This window comes from Oncorhynchus clarkii, chromosome 31 (assembly GCF_045791955.1).
Source record: "Oncorhynchus clarkii lewisi isolate Uvic-CL-2024 chromosome 31, UVic_Ocla_1.0, whole genome shotgun sequence".
Classification (NCBI taxonomy): Eukaryota; Metazoa; Chordata; class Actinopteri; order Salmoniformes; family Salmonidae; genus Oncorhynchus; species Oncorhynchus clarkii.
The window spans coordinates 17,361,165-17,380,015 of NC_092177.1; the positions used below are offsets into that span (position 1 = coordinate 17,361,165).

General features: G+C 42.9%; 1 protein-coding gene across 1 annotated transcript in view; it reads right to left on the reverse strand.

Annotated features, from left to right (window-relative positions):
* LOC139390561 (glypican 3) overlaps positions 1 to 18,360 on the reverse strand; it is a 418,603-nt gene extending 400,243 nt beyond the window's left edge. Inside the window, exons 1-2 of the mRNA XM_071137764.1 lie at positions 18,183 to 18,360; positions 1,876 to 2,037 (exon numbers count right to left, since the gene is read on the reverse strand). Of these exons, the coding sequence (XP_070993865.1) occupies positions 1,876 to 2,037; positions 18,183 to 18,348 (328 nt within the window). The 5' untranslated portion in view covers positions 18,349 to 18,360. The remainder of the gene's footprint in view (positions 1 to 1,875; positions 2,038 to 18,182) is intronic.
* Positions 18,361 to 18,851: the final 491 nt, after the last annotated feature.

Consider the following 18,851-nt stretch of genomic DNA (forward strand, 5'->3'; position numbering starts at 1 on the left):
AAGCATTTCACTGTTAGTCTACACCTGTTGTTTACAAAGCATTTCACTGTTAGTCTACACCTGTTGTTTACAAAGCATTTCACTGTTAGTCTACACCTGTTGTTTACAAAGCATTTTACTGTTAGTCTACACCTGTTGTTTACAAAGCATTTTACTGTTAGTCTACACCTGTTGTTTACAAAGCATTTCACTGTTAGTCTACACCTGTTGTTTACAAAGCATTTCACTGTTAGTCTACACCTGTTGTTTACAAAGCATTTCACTGTTAGTCTACACCTGTTGTTTACGAAGCATGTGATAAAATAAAATGTTATTTGATTTGAAGTGACCTCAAACTTATGAAATGTCAAACTGTTTTTGAGAGGTCATACTTATATCACAGAACACAGTTTACAGAGGGAAACAGACTAAACAAATAACTCTCTATATGGCGATTCCTGATGATACCTGTTTCTAATCAACAGGTATGAGGGAATAGAAGATCTATTCCTTGTTACTCCCGATGCAGAAGCAGCTTGTCATTTGAACAGCCCCCGAAAAACCTGTGACAGAGTCATTACTTTCACCATTGTTCGGCAAAGTTGACTTCAAAAGGGCAAACCTCTGATGCAGTCTGAGTTAAGAGAGAGGCAGGTGATGGGGGGAGGAGGAGGAGAGAGAGAGAGAATACTACTCCAAGATGGGAGATGGAGAGGGGGAAGGCCTTTGATCTGAGTGCACAAAAGAACAAAAGAGACAGAGGAGCACAGAAGATTGCAAAGAAGGCATGTACTCAATTCCCAATAGAAAAGAGACAGAGTTGTAAAGAGAGAGAGATAGAGAGAGAGAGAGAAAGAAAGAAATAGAGAAAGAAAGAGATAGAGAGCCAGAGTTGTAGAGAGAGAGAGAGAGAGAGAGAGAGAGAGAGAGAGAGAAAGAAATAGAGAAAGAAAGAGAGAGAGAGAGAGACAGAGAGAAGGGGGGAGAGAGATAGAAAGAGACAGAGAGGAGGGGAGAGAGAAAAAGAGACAGAGGGGGGGGGGACAGAGAGAGGACAGGAGAGAGAAAGAGAGACAGAGAGGACCGGAGAGAGAAAGAGACAGAGAGGACCGGAGAGAGAAAGAGACAGAGATGGGGGAGAGAGAAAGAGATCAAACAAAACAGGACAAGACCAGCATGTTCTAGTATTGATTCCACTCGGTGGGTTGTTTAGGGAGTTCTTTCAAGTCCCATCCTAAACCAATTAGCATCGAGTTTCTTCTAGGGAACTGGAGTCAACCACAGTGGCCGTCTCTAACATTGTTAGCATGTAGCTTACAACCAAGTCAGCCAAGCCCTTTGCTCCACATTAAACATCAACTTTTAATTGGCATGTCAAGATGATGGCGTGTCATGCTAGTTGCTACAAGAGTTTACCCATTGTAAAGTATAGTCCTGTGGGTCCACGTTCTCTTGTATGTCAAAATTCTCACCACAGAACAGACTGCATGCTGAGAAGTAACAGTATCTCTCAGTAACTGAAAATGTATCTTAAAAAGTTAAACATGTACTGCAAATGCAATACATTTTCATTAAGCAGCAGCAACCATTTTAAAGAAGGGCAAAACAAGATGGTGATAGCCTAGTTGAGACAGGAAACTACTGTTCTGATCCTCCTAAATTGTCATCATGACTCCACCCAAGTTCAAATGAGATGTTGGGGCGGCAGGTAGCATAGCGGTTAAGAGTGTTGGGCCAGTAACTGAAAGGTTGCCGGTTTGAATCCCTGGGCTGACTAGGTGCATTTTTTGAATGTGCTCTTGAGCAAGGCACTTAATCCTAATTGCTCCTGTAAATGGCTCTGGATAAGTGTGTATGATGGACAACAGTCAGGACACACATTAGAAACATTCTCACCTTGGAAGACAGCTGCGTTCTGGATGATGAGGAGTTTGAGCGGTGCGCTGACTGTCTGCAGGCCTGACTCCATATTCTGCCTGGCAGTCATCTGGTAACGTTCCTCCATCCTCCTGGAACAGCAAGTCAGGCCCTTGGGCTGGCACACCTGCAGGTCTGCACCTGGACAAGAGGAGGCAGGAGAGACATTTGTTTGTCCCAAATGGCACCCTATTATATGTACAGTGCACTATAGGCCCTGGTCAAAGGTTGTACACTATTAAGAGAATAGGGTGGCATTTGGGACGCAGAAGTGGATAAGTTGCCCAAACACGCTGATCTAAGGTCAGTTGAGTGTTTCCCACTACTAGTGAAAGTTACGATTCGGTGAGGGTAAGCTGATCCTAGATCTGTACCTACAGTATGGGCAAGGTCTATGGGCAGTTTGTTTGCAAGAGATCACATTTGCGAATTGAGTCTAGCTACCATGTGAGCAGGCAGCAAACAGCTTGCATTTCCAGCTGGAGTCCAGCCTCCTCTGAGGACTATGTGTTTTAGCGCACCTGAAACCTTACATTGAAACTCAAAAGTTAAATTCAAATGAACCCTTTAATTACAATTCATTTAATTCCATTTTCCCTGCTCCTTGCAAATAATTGGGCTGTAGTTCCTGTTCACAGTGTTCACAGTGAGTAAAGAATGTGAAGATTTCCCCAACTATGAGATTAAATGAAACCCATCCTATCTCTCGACTTGCATGTACTAAGTAATCTGACAAACATGAGAATGTGTGGAAAGACTGAGCTTTTGTTTTCCTTTTGAAACTTCTAAAGCTGAGTGGTGAAAGAGGAGGGTCAGACAAATCACTTTTACAGGAACATCCTGCATGTGTGAAATACTCAAAGACATGACAAATGGTAGGTTGATACGCTAACAGCTTTCATCATGACCACTGCTTCTGAAGGTTGTTTAGAAATAGAAGTCATAATTGGATTTGCAGGGTTCTTTTGAAAGGTGGACATGTAAGTCATTGAAAGAGAAATTGAAGTGACAAGGATGTTTTCGTCGGACACTGTACACGTATGCCCGGGTCAAAGAAGAATTGCCCCAAAGAAATGATTTTAATGTGAAAAGGTAAATAAAGATTATGGTCTGACTTGTATCAAGGCTACCCTCAAACACAACCGTTGACCTTGTTGAATAGTTTACCTTTAACTATATCAAAGTTACAAAGAAATATAAAACAAAATATGTGTGGGGTGCTCTGATAAACACTGTGAATCAAGAACTCACCTCCCACTGGGCAAAAACTGGTTGATATGAACAAAACCTTCCATACATGTTTGGCCATGGTAGAGTGTTAGAAATTCACTTTTTGGACCTGAACACCAAAACATTCAGGAGATAGAGGTGCTCAAAGTTGACCCATTTTACACACCCCAATATTATATTAATCTTCAAAAGTAGTAGAGAGCCCACTCTGTCCAAAAATAAAACGAGCTGGTTACCTTCAGTCACGCAGCCTCCACCACATTGTAATGCACTACAGGTAGAGTATAGTAATGTGGAGCAGAAATGTGCAGACCTGACGAATAAGTAGGCATGACGCACATTCACATTCATAATCACAATTAGTATCACAATCACAATCATATTCACAATCATATTAATATTCACAATCACAACTACATTCACAACCACATTAACAACCACACCTCTCTCACTTCCATGAAAAAACTAATAGTAATCTGCAGAGGAGGGTGAGGGCTTGTTTAACAGATCTATCTGAGAGAACTACCCAACACTGGCTGATTGATAGCACAATAAACAAACATCAGGAACTGTGGTTGACACAAGGTTGGTAGAACTGTGGTTAAGATAGGGTTGGTAGAACTGTGGTTGACACAAGGTTTGTAGAACTGTGGTTGAGACAGGGTTGGTATAACTGTGGTTGAGGCAGGGTTGGTAGAACTGTGGTTGAGGCAGGGTTGGTAGAACTGTGGTTGACACAAGGTTTGTAGAACTGTGGTTGGGGCAGGGTTGGTAGAACTGTGGTTGGGGCAGGGTTGGTAGAACTGTGGTTGAGGCAGGGTTGGTAGAACTGTGGTTGAGACAGGGTTGGTAGAACTGTGGTTGAGACAGGGTTGGTAGAACTGTGGTTGAGACAGGGTTGGTAGAACTGTGGTTGAGACAAGGTTGGTAGAACTGTGGTTGAGGCAGGGTTGGTAGAACTGTGGTTGAGACAGGGTTGGTAGAACTGTGGTTGAGACAGGGTTGGTAGAACTGTGGTTGAGGCAGGGTTGGTATAACTGTGGTTGAGGCAGGGTTGGTAGAACTGTGGTTGAGACAGGGTTGTTAGAACTGTGGTTGAGGCAGGGTTGGTAGAACTGTGGTTGAGGCAAGGTTGGTAAAACTGTGGTTGAGGCAGGGCGTACTAGCAGACAGGTTTTTTACTCTGAGAAATGACACAAAATCAATGCAGAACATGATGTAAGGTAAAGGGGTTGATACCACAATCCATAGGAAAAGGTCATTGTTGCACAGTATAACAGAAATGCTTTTTTCTCCTCGATCTGTTTCAACAATAGATCTTCAGAGCTCAAATCGATATTGGATGGAGCCCAGGCAGTAATGAAAAGACAAAACACATTAAGGTAACATGGAAGGGAGCTAGAATGGCCAGTAAAGCAGAGGAGACAGGCACTTTATAATAAATCATTTTACTGAAAAAAAGACACCAATAATCTTTATTGCAAACATACATACTGTAGCTAGCTAACTCACAGGTGGATCCAGGGCCACATCAGACTGAAAGATATAATGACTCTCCTCCCATATATCGGTCAACAAGCACCTTCAGTATGCACACTGACTGGCCTAATATCTTAAATCAATAGCTTCAAAGGAGTCCTGACAGATAAAATCAAGTTAATTTCAGACTGCAGGGACAAAATGATTAAACTGTCAATACCACCCTGGGAGAGGTAAGCGCGTGTGGAGGGGGAAGAGAGACTAGAGGATTTAGCAATTATCTTCAGCAAAACAGACAGTTTCATCTGCCATTTTGCAGGTGATAAATGTATTTCATTACAGAAGTTGAGAGCAGTGGGGAATAAGTCGAGGTAGTCTGCAGGGAAAATTAAAACCTAAAAATGACACATTCTAAATAAAGCCTTTCTGACAAGACAGACCGCTTGGGACCAACATCCACCTCTTCTCCTTTACTATAGTCCTCCTCCTCCTCGTCATCACACACTGTTCTGCTCTGAGCGTGTTTCACTCAATCTTTTACACTGCTGCCAAAAGCTCCACCTTTTTTAAGGCCATACAGACAGACAGTTTTCAGGCCACACAGACAGACCGTTTTCTGCACAAACAGACAGACTGTTTTCAGGCCATACAGACAAACTGTTTTCAGGCCATACAGACAGACTGTTTTCAGGCCATACAGACAGACTGTTTTCAGGCCATACAGACAGACTGTTTTCAGGCCATACAGACAGACCGTTTTCAGGCCATACAGACAGACCATTTTCAGGCCATACAGACATACCGTTTTCAGGCCATACAGACAGACTGTTTTCAGGCCATACAGACAGACTGTTTTCATGCAAGCAGAAAGCCCTCCTATTATCATGTTTTGCTTTGTGTATAGTCACTTCATTAAGGAAAAATATGTAATATATGACATTTTACATGATAATGCCCTCCAACTTCCAGTTAAATGCAAGATGACACCCTCATCAAATGTACTCCTCTCAATCAATATTCTGCAGTTGTAGTTCAAATATTCTACAAGTTAACAACATTATTTAATCTGTTCTAGTTCCTCAATGTGTTTCCACAATGCATACAGTTTTAATTCAGTGATTGCCCTCCCGTCCCATTATCCTCCAGTGCCATTGTCTCCTCCCGTCCCATTGACTTCTCCCTACAGGTCCCCTGGCCTCTGACTGTCCTCCCGCCCCATTGACTTCTCCCTACAGGTCCCCTGGCCTCTGACTGTCCTCCCGCCCCATTGTCTTTTCCCTGCAGGTCCCCTGGCCTGTGACTGTTCTCCGGTCCCATTGTCTCCTCCCTGCAGGTCCCCTGTGTGTCAAGACAGCTCCTGTAGGGCCACAGTGAGGGCTGTGTACACAGAAAAGTCCTACACTTCATCTTTAACAAGCTCCCAGAGCCAGGCTTCATACAGGTCGGGGGACTGGGACCATGCAGAACACAACCACCATGTTCCTCTGTTTCTCTGCTGCTTCGCTAATTAGAAAGCTATCAGTATGCAAGTTTAATGGAGACCAAGGAGGGAGAGGAGGGGGAGGGAAACAGTGACAGAGAAAGAGAGACAGAAAGCGCGCGAGAGAGAGAGAGAGAGAGAGAGAAAGCGAGACAGAGAGCGAGAGACAGAGAAAGACAAAGAGAGCGAGAGACAGAGAAAGCGAGACAGAGAAAGCAAGGGAGAGAGACAGAGATACACAGAGAGAGAAAGAGGCCTGTGTTGTTAAGATATAGTATATGTTCAAAATATAAATGCATGGAACATTATGGAACATTTCTGGGATCTTTCATTTCAACTCATGAAACATGGGACCAACACTTTACATGTTGCGTTTATATTTTTGTTCAGAGTATATCAACTACTCGTGTTGAGACTGAGAGGAAGCTGTGGGAATCCCATCAGCTGTCTCCAGAGCACAACCAGCCACTAACACTAGGCAGGAACATTATGCATAAATAAAACAAAACAAAAGACCATTTGCAACCCAAACCAAGGAATTTACATTTACATTTTAGTAATTTAGCAGACGCTCTTATCTTCAGAGACTTACAGTTAGCGCAATGATCTTAAGATATCTAGGTGGGACAACCACATATCAGTAAAACAGTTATACTTATGAATCATCTGTCCATAAAACATTCAGGTGCTTCCAGGTGCTTTTTGGTAAACATGAGTCAACTTTCTGGATGACATAGGTCCCATTATGCCTGGCGAAAACCAAACACTGCATTCCACAGTAAGAAAATGTGATGGTTAGGGAATGCTTTCCTGCCTCAGGACCTGGAAACCATGAATTCTGCTCTGTATCAGAGAAGTCTACAGGAGAATGTCAGGCCATCCATCTGTGAGCTTGCAGCAAGACAATGATCCAAAACACACAATCAAGTCTACATGAAAATGGCTAAAAAGTAACAAATTTGAAGTTCTGGAACTGCCTAGTCAAAGTTCAGACAATTGAGACGTGATTTTTTTGGACAACGCCTGGTGATGTACTGGGCCCTACGCACTAACCTCTGTATCGCCTTGGGGTCGGATGCCAAGCAGTTGCCATACCAAGTGGTGATGCAGACAGTCAAGATGCTCTCAATGGTGCAGTTTTATAACTTTTTGAGGATCTGAGGGCCCATGCCAAATCTTTTCATCCTCCTGGGGGGGGGGGGGGGGGGTTAGTGTGTGTGGACCATGTTAATTCATTAGTGATGTGGACACAGAGGAACTTGAAGCACTCAACCCGCTCCAATACAGCCCTGTGAATTTGGATGGAGGCGTGCTCGGCCCTCCTCAGAGAATCTATGTTGGGGAAAGTGCACAAAGCAGATCTACAGTTGAATTCAGAAGTTTACATACACTTAGGTTATAGTCATTAAAACTCGTTTTTCAACCACTCCACAAATGTATTGTTAACAAACTACAGTTTTGGCAAGTCGGTTAGGACATCTACTTTGTGCATGACACAAGTAATTTTTCAATCACAAAGCCCTGACCTCAATCCTATAGAAGATTTGTGGGCAGAACTGAAAAAGCATGTGCGAGCAAGGAGGCCTACAAACCTGACTCAGTTACACCAGCTCTGTCAGGAGGAATGGGCCAAAATTCACCCAACTTATTGTGGGAAGCTTGTGGAAGGCAACCCAAAACGTTTGACCCAAGTTAAACAATTTAAAGGCAATGCTACCAAATACTAATTGAGTGTATGTAAACTTCTGACCCACTGGGAATGTGAAGAAAGAAATAAAAGCTGAAATAAATCATTCTCTCTGCTATTATTCTGACATTTCACATTCTTAAAATAAAGTGTTGATCCTAACCGACCTAAGACAGGAAATGTCTTGTGAAAAACTGAGTTTAAATGTATTTGGCTAAGGTGTATGTACATTTCCGACTTAAACTGTATAAGAAAGGCCAGCAGAGGCTCAACTTTTTAAAGGGGGGCTGAACTCCTCCTCATTAAGAAATGCCACTGAAGCCATGAATACCGAGTTATCCCTCACAGCCACCGTGCAGTATTGTCTATGACTGGCTAAGGGAATGACAGTTGTGTATTGCTAATGTTAGGTCACTAATGTGAGGATGTTTGAGTTGGAAAAGACCTAAGCGGTTTATTAAGAACAGGTCTCGTTCTTTCAGCATAACATTGGCAACGATGTATTGTATGTCTCTTGTCAAACAAGTTTCGAGGCGCTGCGTGCTAATGACTCAATTGGGTAGTTCTGCTGTCTGTAAAGAAATTGGCGGGCTGTAGGTTGATTCTGTCGCTATGATTGGATAGCATGCACCTGTTTTTCCTGCTCACCCTTATCATATGCTCCTATCATTTAGATGGGTGGTGCCAGCTGTCCAAGCCCAACCCTCAAATATCCTTGTAAATCGGAGATGTCATGGATTCCTTAAATCTGCGACATTCACATTTTGTAAAATACTGACTTTATGACTAAAGTTATCCTACTTACACTTTTTATTACATTTCGGGACTAGAATTTATGTTTATGACTACTACCAATGCCAAATAGGCAGTTTTCAACCAGAAATTGTTTGTTTTTTGGTTCAGTTGCTCTTTAAGAAAACTAGGCTCTTTTCATTTTGATAGTGTGCCTCTGGTGATGCGTTGGGCTGATCGCACCACCCCCTGGAGAGCCCTGTGCAGTTGTGGACGGTGCAGTTGCTGTATCAGGAGGCATGCTCCCTCTGATGTCTCCTGAAGTTCACTATCAGCTCCTTCATTTTGTTGACGTTGACTTGGAGACGTGCGTGGCCACGCAGTCATGGGTGAACAAGGAGTACAGGAGGGGGCTGAGCACGCACCCTTGTGGAGCCTCTGTGTTGAGGATCAGCGTAGCAGAGCTGTTGTTGCCTACCTTCACCATCTGGGGTCGGCCCGTCAGGAAGTCCAGGACCCAGTTGCACAGGGTGCAGTTCAGTCCCAGGGCCCTGAGCTTAGTGATGGGCTTGGAAAGCTCTATGGTGTTGAAGGCTGAGCTGTAGTCCATTAACAGCATTCTTACATACAGTGCATTCAAAATAATTCATACCTCTTGACTTATTCCACATTTTGTTGTTACAGCCTGAATTCAAAATTGATTAAATAGATTTTTTCCCACCCATCTACACACAACACCCAATAATGACAAAGTGAAAACATATTTGCAAATGTATTGAAAATTAAATACAGAAATATCTAACTTACAAACGTATTCACACCCCTAAGTCAATACATTGTAGAAGCATCTTTGGCAGTGATTACAGCTGTGAGTTTTTCTGGGTACGTCTCTAAGAACTTTCCACACCTGGATTGTACAATATTTGCACATCATTCTTTAAGCTCTGTCAAGTTGGTTGTTGATCATTGTTAGACAGCCATTTTCAAGTCTTACCATAGAGTTTTCAAGACAATTTAAGTCAAAGCTGTAACTATTCCACTCAGGAACATTCAATGTTGTCTTGGTATGAAACTCCAGTGTTGTGTTTTAGGTTATTGTCCTGCTGAAAGATGAATTGGTCTCCCAGTGTCTGTTGAAAAGCAGACTGAATCAGGTTTTCCTCTAGGATTTTGCCTTTGCTTAGCTCTATTCTGTCTGCTTTTTTATATTATACCCATCCACCAATAGGTGCCCTCCTTTGCGAGGCATTAGAAAACCTCCCTGGTCTTTGTGGTATAATCTGTGTTTGAAATCCACTGCTCGACTGAGGGACGTTAAAGATAATTGTATGAGTGTGATACAGAGATGAGGTAGTCATTCAAAAATGATGTTGGACACCGAGTCCATTCAACTTATTATGTGACTTGTTAAGCAAATGTTTACTACTGAACTTATTTCAGCGTGCTATAACAAAGGGGTTGAATACTTATTGACTCTAGAAATTATAGCTTTTCATTTTTAATGAATTTGATTCATGATTAGCACTATTATTCCACAGAGAGTGAGCCCATGCAACTTATTGTGTGACTCCTGAATTGATTTAGGCTTGTCATAACAAAGGGGTTGAATACTTATTGACTCAAGACATTTCAGCGTTTTCATTTTTAAATAATTTGTAAAAGTTTCAAAAAACATAATTCCACTTTGACATTATGGGGTATTGTGTGTAGGGCAGTGGCACATAATCTCAATTGAATACATTTTTAATTCTGGCTGTAACAACAAAGTGTGGAAAAAGTCTAGCGGAGTGAATACTTTCTGTAGGCACTGTATGTATTCTTCTTGGGAGAATGGGAAAGGGCAATGTGTGCCGTTGGGGCGGTATGCAAATTGTAGTGGGTCTAGGGTGTCGGGTAAAGTGGAGGTGATATAACCCTTAACTAGCCACTCAAAGCACTTCATGAAGTGAGAGCTACGGTCCGATAGTAATTTAGTTCAGTTACCTTTGCTTTTTTGGGTGCAGGAATAATGGTGGACATCTTGAAGCAAGTGGGGACAACAGACTGGGATAGGGAGAGATTGAATATGTCCACCAACACTCCAGCCAGCTTTGACAGAACAGTCTGTAATGTATATAATATACATTTGCATCCGTTCTTATAGTATTTATTGTCTGTATTAGTCTTGTCTTTGTATGCTTGATACGTTTAATTGTACACAGAAGCACAAACTACATTTCCCCATGGGAGTTAATAAAAGGCAGAGGTGGGTTAATTATACAGAGGTGCCCTTCGTACCATGTTAGTATTAAGCTTTCACAACCAGCCTTCATTTAGGCTTTCTGACTCAAGCCCCCCCAACCAGGCTTTCAAGGAGAGGAGAGCTCTGTACTTTCTCTGCTTCTGTTCAGTACTGTTGGGTATCTGCCGTGATTTTAAATAAATGTGTGTGGGGAAAAAATTCTCTCTTTTTGTTCTTAGGTCCCCTGGCACCACATGCAGCGGTATTAGAATTCAGCTCCCTCTTCCCGCTGCGGGCGGACGGACATTTCTGCATCAGCCACCTCCTCCTCCAGATACACCTCCATGCTGCGTCCCAAATGGCAAATATAGTACACTACTTTTCACCAGGGCCCATCTAGGCTCTGGCCCACAGGGCTCTGGTCAAAAGTGGTGCACTATATAGGGAATAGGGTGTGATTTGTAATGCAACCCCAGACATACTTCTGAAGCCCACCCCCCCCCCCCCCCCCTCCCTTGCCCACACACACCCTCAGCCCCAAATTAGATTACCACTTCCCATCCTCAGCACTCAGGTCCTCCATCAAATGTATCAATAAAGCTATCCTACAGTGCTCTTCATATAATACATGACCTCTTAGCTGGAGCAGGCTTACTGGCTTAATGCAAATAGTCTTGGTAGCCATTTGATTAGATGTTAAGGAGTCTTATGGCTTGGGGGTAGAAGCTGTTTAGAAGCCTCTTGGACCTAGACTAGGCACTCCGGTACTGCTTGCCATGCTGTAGCAGAGAACAGTCTATGACTAGGGTGGCTGGAGTCTTTGACAATTTTTAGGGCCTTCCTCTGACACCAAGTGGTGTAGAGGTACCGGATGGCAGGAATCTTGGCCCCAGTGATGTACTGGGCCGTTCGCACTACCCTCTGTAGTGCCTTGCCATAGCAGGCAGTGATGCAACCAGTATGGATGCTCTCGATGGTGCAGCTGTAAAACCTTTTGAGGATCTGAGGACCCATGCCAAAACCTTTTCAGTCTCCTGAGGGGAAATAGGTTTTGTCGTGCCCTCTTCACCACTGTCTTGGTGTTCTTGGACCATGTTAGTTTGTTGGTGATGTGGACACCAAGGAACTTGAAGCTCTCAACCTGCTCCACTGCAGCCCCATCGATGAGAATGGGGGAATGCTCTGTCCTCTTTTTCCTGTAGTCCACAATCATCTCCATTGTCTTGATCACGTTAAGGGAGAGGTTGTTGTCCTGGCGCCACATGGCCAGGTCTCTGACTAGGCGCTCCGGTACGCCCTATAGGCGGTCTCGTTGTTGTTGGTGATCAGGCCTACCACTGTTGTGTCATCTGCAAACTTAATGATGGTGTTGGAGTCGTGCCTGGCCATGTAGTCATGAGTGAACAGGTCAGTACAGGAGGGGACTGAGCACGCACCCCTGAGGGGCCTCTGTGTTGAGGATCAGCGTGGCAGATGTGTTGTTACCAACCCTTACTACCTGGGGGCGGCCCGTCAGGAAGTCCATGATCCAGTTGCAGAGGGAGGTGTTTAGTCCCAGGGTCATGAGCTTATTGATGAGCTTTGAGGGCACTATGGTGTTGAACGCCGAGCTGTAGTCAATGAATAGCATTCTCACATAGGTGTTCCTTTTGTCCAGCTGGGAAAGAGCAGTGTGGAGTGCAATAGAGATTGCATCATCTGTGGATCTGTTGGGGTAGTATGCAAATTGGAATGGGTCTACGGTTTCTGGGATAATGATGTTGATGTGAGCCATGACCAGCCTTTCAAAGCACTTCATGGCTACAGACATGAGTGCTACGGGTCGGTAGTCATTTAGGCAGGTTACCTTAGTGTTCTTGGGCACAGGCACTATGGTGGTCTGCTTAAAACATGTTGGTATTACAGACTCGGACAAGGAAAGGTTGAAAATGTCAGTGAAGACACTTGCCAGTTGGTCAGCGCATGCTCGCAGTACACGTCCTGGTAATCCGTCTGGCCCTACGGCCTTGTGAATGTTGACCTGTTTAAAGGTCTTACTCACATCGGCTGCAGAGAGCATGATCACACAGTCTTCCCCCGAACACCTGGTGCTCTCATGCATGTTTCAGTGTTATTTGCCTCGAAGTGAGAATAGAACTAGTTAAGCTCGTGTCATTCGGAAGCTCCCGGCTGTGCTTCCTTTTGTAATTGTTTGCAAGCCCTGCCACATCCAACGAGCATCAGTGTCATGTATTTAACCCCTGGATCATGGTCTGGTGTCATGTACTGTATTTAACCCCTGGATCATGGTCAGGTGTCATGTAGTTAACCCCTGGATCATGGTCTGGCGTCATGTACTGTATTTAACCCCTGGATCATGGTCAGGTGTCATGTATTTAACCCCTGGATCATGGTCTGGTGTCATGTACTGTATTTAACCCCTGGATCATGGTCTGGCGTCATGTACTGTATTTAACCCCTGGATCATGGTCTGGTGTCATGTATTTAACCCTTGGATCATGGTCTGGTGTCATGTATTTAACCCTGGATCATGGTCTGGTGTCATGTACTGTATTTAACCCCTGGATCATGGTCTGGCGTCATGTACTGTATTTAACCCCTGGATCATGGTCTGGTGTCATGTATTTAACCCCTGGATCATGGTCTGGCGTCATGTACTGTATTTAACCCTGGATCATGGTCTGGCGTCATGTATTTAACCCCTAGATCATGGTCTGGTGTCATGTATTTAACCCCTAGATCATGGTCTGGTGTCATGTATTTAACCCCTAGATCATGGTCTGGCGTCATGTACTGTATTTAACCCTGGATCATGGTCTGGCGTCATGTATTTAACCCCTGGATCATGGTCTGGTGTCATGTATTAGTCTGGTGTATGGTGAATACCAAGACGGAGGACAATGAAATCTAAATAATAGATCAAAACGCTGTGCAGTAAATAACCAGAAAATAAACAGCTGTGTAAATCAAATGTCCCCCATGGAGTACTCTGCTACCTAAATGGCAACCGTATGCTATTCCCTACATAGTAAACATAGAGCTCTGGTCCAAGGCACTGCACTTTATATGGCACAATCGGGTCCAAATGGGTGATACCTGTAATCCAGGCCCACAACCAACCCTTCCTGTTTCCAATAATTAACATTAAGCCTGTCCAACCCTTCCCATTTCCAATTGACATTAAGCATGTCCAACCCTTTACATTTCCAACTGACCTTAAGCATGTCCAACCCTTTACATTTCCAACTAACATTAAGCCTGTCCAACCCTTCCCATTTCCAATTGACATTAAGCATGTCCAACCTTTCCCATTTCCAACTGACCTTAAGCATGTCCAACCCTTTACATTTCCAACTAACATTAAGCCTGTCCAACCATTCACATTTCCAATTGATATCAAGCCTGTCCAACCTTTCCCATTTCCAATTGACATTAAGCCTGTCCACATTAATTTACTGTACATCTCATCTCCAGGGGCCAAGTAAGCAGAGACACGGCGGGGGCAAAGTGGTCGACACTCTCCAATTAAATGCCTCTAGTTGTTTTAGAAGTTGCTAAGAGATTGTCCTTGAACCTTACAAACCCTTCCATCTCATCTAATTTGTCTCCCAAGACATTGTTACTAATAGCAAGGAGAATGCATTCAGGAGAGCAAGCTGATTTGTTATGCCCTCTTTACACCTTCACAGTGCATGTTTTTGTTTGCTGCTACACTGCTCTAATTCCAGTGGGAATGTGATTCTCTGACTAGGAGTGAAAACAATTAACCTGAAGAGCACTTCGCCACTCTGACATGACACTAAAACATTGTGGTTGAGATTCAGACACGAGAGAGGCATCAATTTACATACTGAATCATTTGGAATGCCAGGGAGCAACAGGCTCCGTCAGTGCAGTGTGACCATGCACCAATCAGCTACACAGTCCAACACACAGTCACAATCCACTCTACTGCAGCTAGAGGGCCATGGGGGATTCTGTCCTGCCTCAGGCTTGTCTCACTTTAGTTACACTCTTATCACTGTAAATCAGTAAAAAAAGATATCCTTCTTCCCCCCCTATAACAGCATATTGTACCTTAATATCTGCTGGTACTACTTGATACTAAAGAATTTGATGTTAGACAGTTTTGTCTTAGCATTTATTTCATTGACGTGAGAACGATTGGGACCATTTCACTCACTGACCATGGTTAAACATTCAGAGATTAAATTCAGAGATTAAATTCTATAATGTATATGGTGCCATAACTTTATCACAGAGTGACTTTCCCTGCAGTCACGTGGGTCATACTTGGGCACGGATGTAAAATTCCCTCAAAATATGCCATTAGTGCCCATTCAAATTAGCCCCAAGGTTGCGTTGTTAAATCTTGTTCATTTTCTTAAATTAAATACCATGACTGTTTACTCATTAGCTGGAAATGTTGTTTGAAATGTCCGATACAACATACTGTGGTGATATCATTATCAACCTACTGCATACGCCTTAGAAATATACATTTTAATGTACTGGATGTGCTATTAGCATGCTAATACTCATTATGGCAGACTGGTAGAATAGATCATATAGCTAGCAATCACAAGCATTCACTGGTTGAAGTTGAAGTAACTTTGGAGTGTAATGCAGTTGACTAGTGACTATGACATGAATATAGTGAATATCATTCACAACATTTGGACAGGAGCTATAATCCAGTTATAATAGAAAAAATGATGTGTGTCGTTATTGCTTGAATTCGGGCTTGGCTAAACTGCTTTTGATGGGGAAAGATTACTTCTGCACCCCGCTTTCCAGGATTTTAGTTGAAAACGTAACTTTCCCTTGTGGACCTATGTGGGGCACCCTATTCCACATAGTACAATACTTCCAGATAGACCATAAGGCTCTGGTTAAAGCTAATGCACTATAATACGTGCACTATAATGAATACGGTTCTATTTGGGTTGTCTAATCCATACATGGTTTGAGCGCATAACAGCTCAAAACCTGTGTAACCATGGAAAAGGTTTTCTAATTTGAGATACATGTTCAAGGTCTTAGTGGCTATAACAAAGGCTGGATTAAATTGCTGGCTCAAGGCACTGTCTGACTATATTATTTTAATTGGATGGTTAGTTAGAGGCAACAGATAAAGCTCCTATGTTTCCACCAAAGCCCTACACTGGCACAAATAAATGGTTCAAACATGGTTGAGGGATGCTGAGAAAGTTGGAGAATGTGAGCCAGAGGGCTGAAGTAGAAAAGTGTGTGGGCTTATGCATGTGATACTGTAGCTAGCTGTAAGAGTCAACTCTATGTGCTTTTGTATTGTTGAAAAGGGCTTGTAATGGGGAGAAAGAAGAGTGGAAGACTCCATCCTAAATGGCACACTACTTTTGACCAGAGCCCTATAGAGTCCTCTTTTGGCATCATTAGGCAGCTTTTCAGGAGATGTTATGTTCTGAGGGCCATGACAGTCTAGCTCATATTTATGCCATCCCCTGGAACACTGAGGAGTGGCACTCTATGGAGCATCTAGGAGATGATCTCCTCTGTCAGTTCTGTCAATCAGCTCCCCTCCTCTTCTTTCTCAGCAGGGGGATGTGGTGTGCTCAAACTAGGCGTGATGGATATGCAAGGCTTACAGGTGATTCATGTTAGATCAGTCATCCTTCAACAGAGCAGTACTGCCCTGTTTTACCATTGCTTTGTTTCTGTGTTGAATGAACAGCATTATCTGAGTTTCTGTTGAGGAGCCTGAGTTACAGCCTACATTTAAATGTAAAGATTCATATGTAAAGATTCATATGGAAATGAATCTTCTTATGATGTGATCAAGGTCAGCCATCTTGGTCAGGGAGTTGGTCAACCATGGTTTTCCAGTGCTATGATAAGATATTGTGTAAAATAAGGAATTTGAATAGTTTATCTGCACTGTATGTTTGTTAGCCAGAATGTTTAAGAGGAATGATTCCATAAACATTTCAAATTAACTGCCAATATGCTAGCCGGGGTACCAGTCTCTTTAGCTAATCTACTCCATGTCATGTGCCAAAGAGCCTTTGGCAATGACAAGGAGTGGCAAGGAGTGGAACGTTAGCTAAAAAGACAGGTACTCAGACTACCAATATGCCAACATTCCATTCAAACAATGCAGTCAATCCACAGCCATGCTCTGACTGAAATCCGTTGATGACTTAGACAAGTTGTAAATGCAACAATATGTATCAAATAATAACACTCACAGCTTTACAATAAACCAAAAAGGGAGACATTTATGATCTGTTTACATATATTTTAGAGGCTATTTATATAGAAAACGTGTATAAATCCACTATAAACGGTATTTATAATGATATGACAATATTTTATGTTGACAATAATTATATTGTCCGAGAGTAGGTAGCCTAGTCAGGGAGCAGGTAGCGGCAGGTAGGCTAGTAGTTAGAGCGTTAGGTCACTACCCGAAAGGTTTCTGGCTCAAATCCCCGAGCTGACAAGGTAAAAGTCTGTCGTTCTACCCCTGAACAGGGCAGTTAACCTACTGTTCACCGGTAGACCGTCATTGTAAATAATAATTTGTTCTTAACTGACTTGCCATGTTAAATAAACGTTCAACTTAAAAAAAAAACATATATATATATATATATATATATGTTTTTTTTTAAGTTGAACGTTACACAACTTCTGATATATCACATGCTTTACTTTTATTTTCCTGCATGAGTAAAATCAGGAATATGTCTCTACTGCCATTCATTCCAATTAGACTGGTTTGTATTTCTCCCTGACCAATATGACTGCCTTTTTCACCCCATTCTGGAACTTTGAGGGTTTATGACATAACTCTAGTAGGCGAATTAATAGGTAAAGAGGTTAATGGAACGCAGACCGTGGGATAGACTGGTGCACATTCAACAAATCTGATTAAACAAAGTCAATATTTGTAACAATCAATCAGGATTTATGCATTGTAAAAGGGCCCACTGTGTGGCTACTAACGTCCGATTTGAATATATTTGACTGTTTTAGCTGCATAACATTTAGTAGTCCCTTTTCAGGCTTAGAAGTGACTGCTAAATGCTAACTCCCGTTCGTATAAGGGGGAAGCATAGCTAGCATTGAGAAATCGGTGGTCGTTTTTAACTCTAGTGCAGTTTATTGTTGATGATGACATGAACCTGTATTGGGATTGACATACAAGTATTATACTCCGTTTCTACATAGTGTGAAATACACATATAAACAATAGCTGTAGTCCGGTCCTCCCCAAGAGGCACAGTACACCTGTAGATAAGAGTTCACAATGGAATTTGCTAACATGAAATTGCAAACTAAAACGGATAGAATTCATTTCAAATCTAGCACCTTCAGATATGCCTACTGAGACATTAAACTGTTTCACATAATCGAATCAACATACGTAAAACATAATGTAATGAGCCGGGTACCAAAAAGAGGTTTGCTATAGTTACCTGAAACTGGAGTCTCCATTGCCCATTTCGACCCGGGGTGCAGAGACTGAAATGACGCGCGCACCTCGTGGCAGCTGGGAGTCACTGGTACCTGTCCGCCCGGCAGGGTGGACGGCAGGCACAGGGCGCAGAGAAAGAGCACGCTAGACAGCGGAAAACCGTCCATGGCTCACCGGCACAAAATGTAGCAGATTTGTAAACTTAGTCCGTCACTGCAGTTCCTTGCATAAAATGTCGAGTGCCAAGTCAGTACTTAACCCACAGCAAGATTAACGACCACTGACTAACTGAACAGCGCACTCATAATGTTGCGTTGGATAGGTAGCAGCGCAGCTCCTGACCCCTATTTGATAAAGAATCCTTCCGCTCTTCCAATCAAAAAGATCACCAACGCCGCGAAACTGCATGTCCTTCTGGGGTGCTGATGTAAGGAGTTCTCCTCACAGAGTTAATCTCATTCAAGTTCTACTAGAAACTCGTAGGTATATCTGCTGTTGTTATTTATAATGTTCGGGTAAAGCGGGACATTGGTGTTGATAAAGTTGTAAATCCCCCTTACTGCTTGCTCTCAACTTGCTCGGTCAGGGTGGATGAGCACTGAATCAAGACTGCGCGTCGTAGCTCTTAATTAAGAGCGCGCGCCACAAAACGGCAACGTTCGCTTTATCC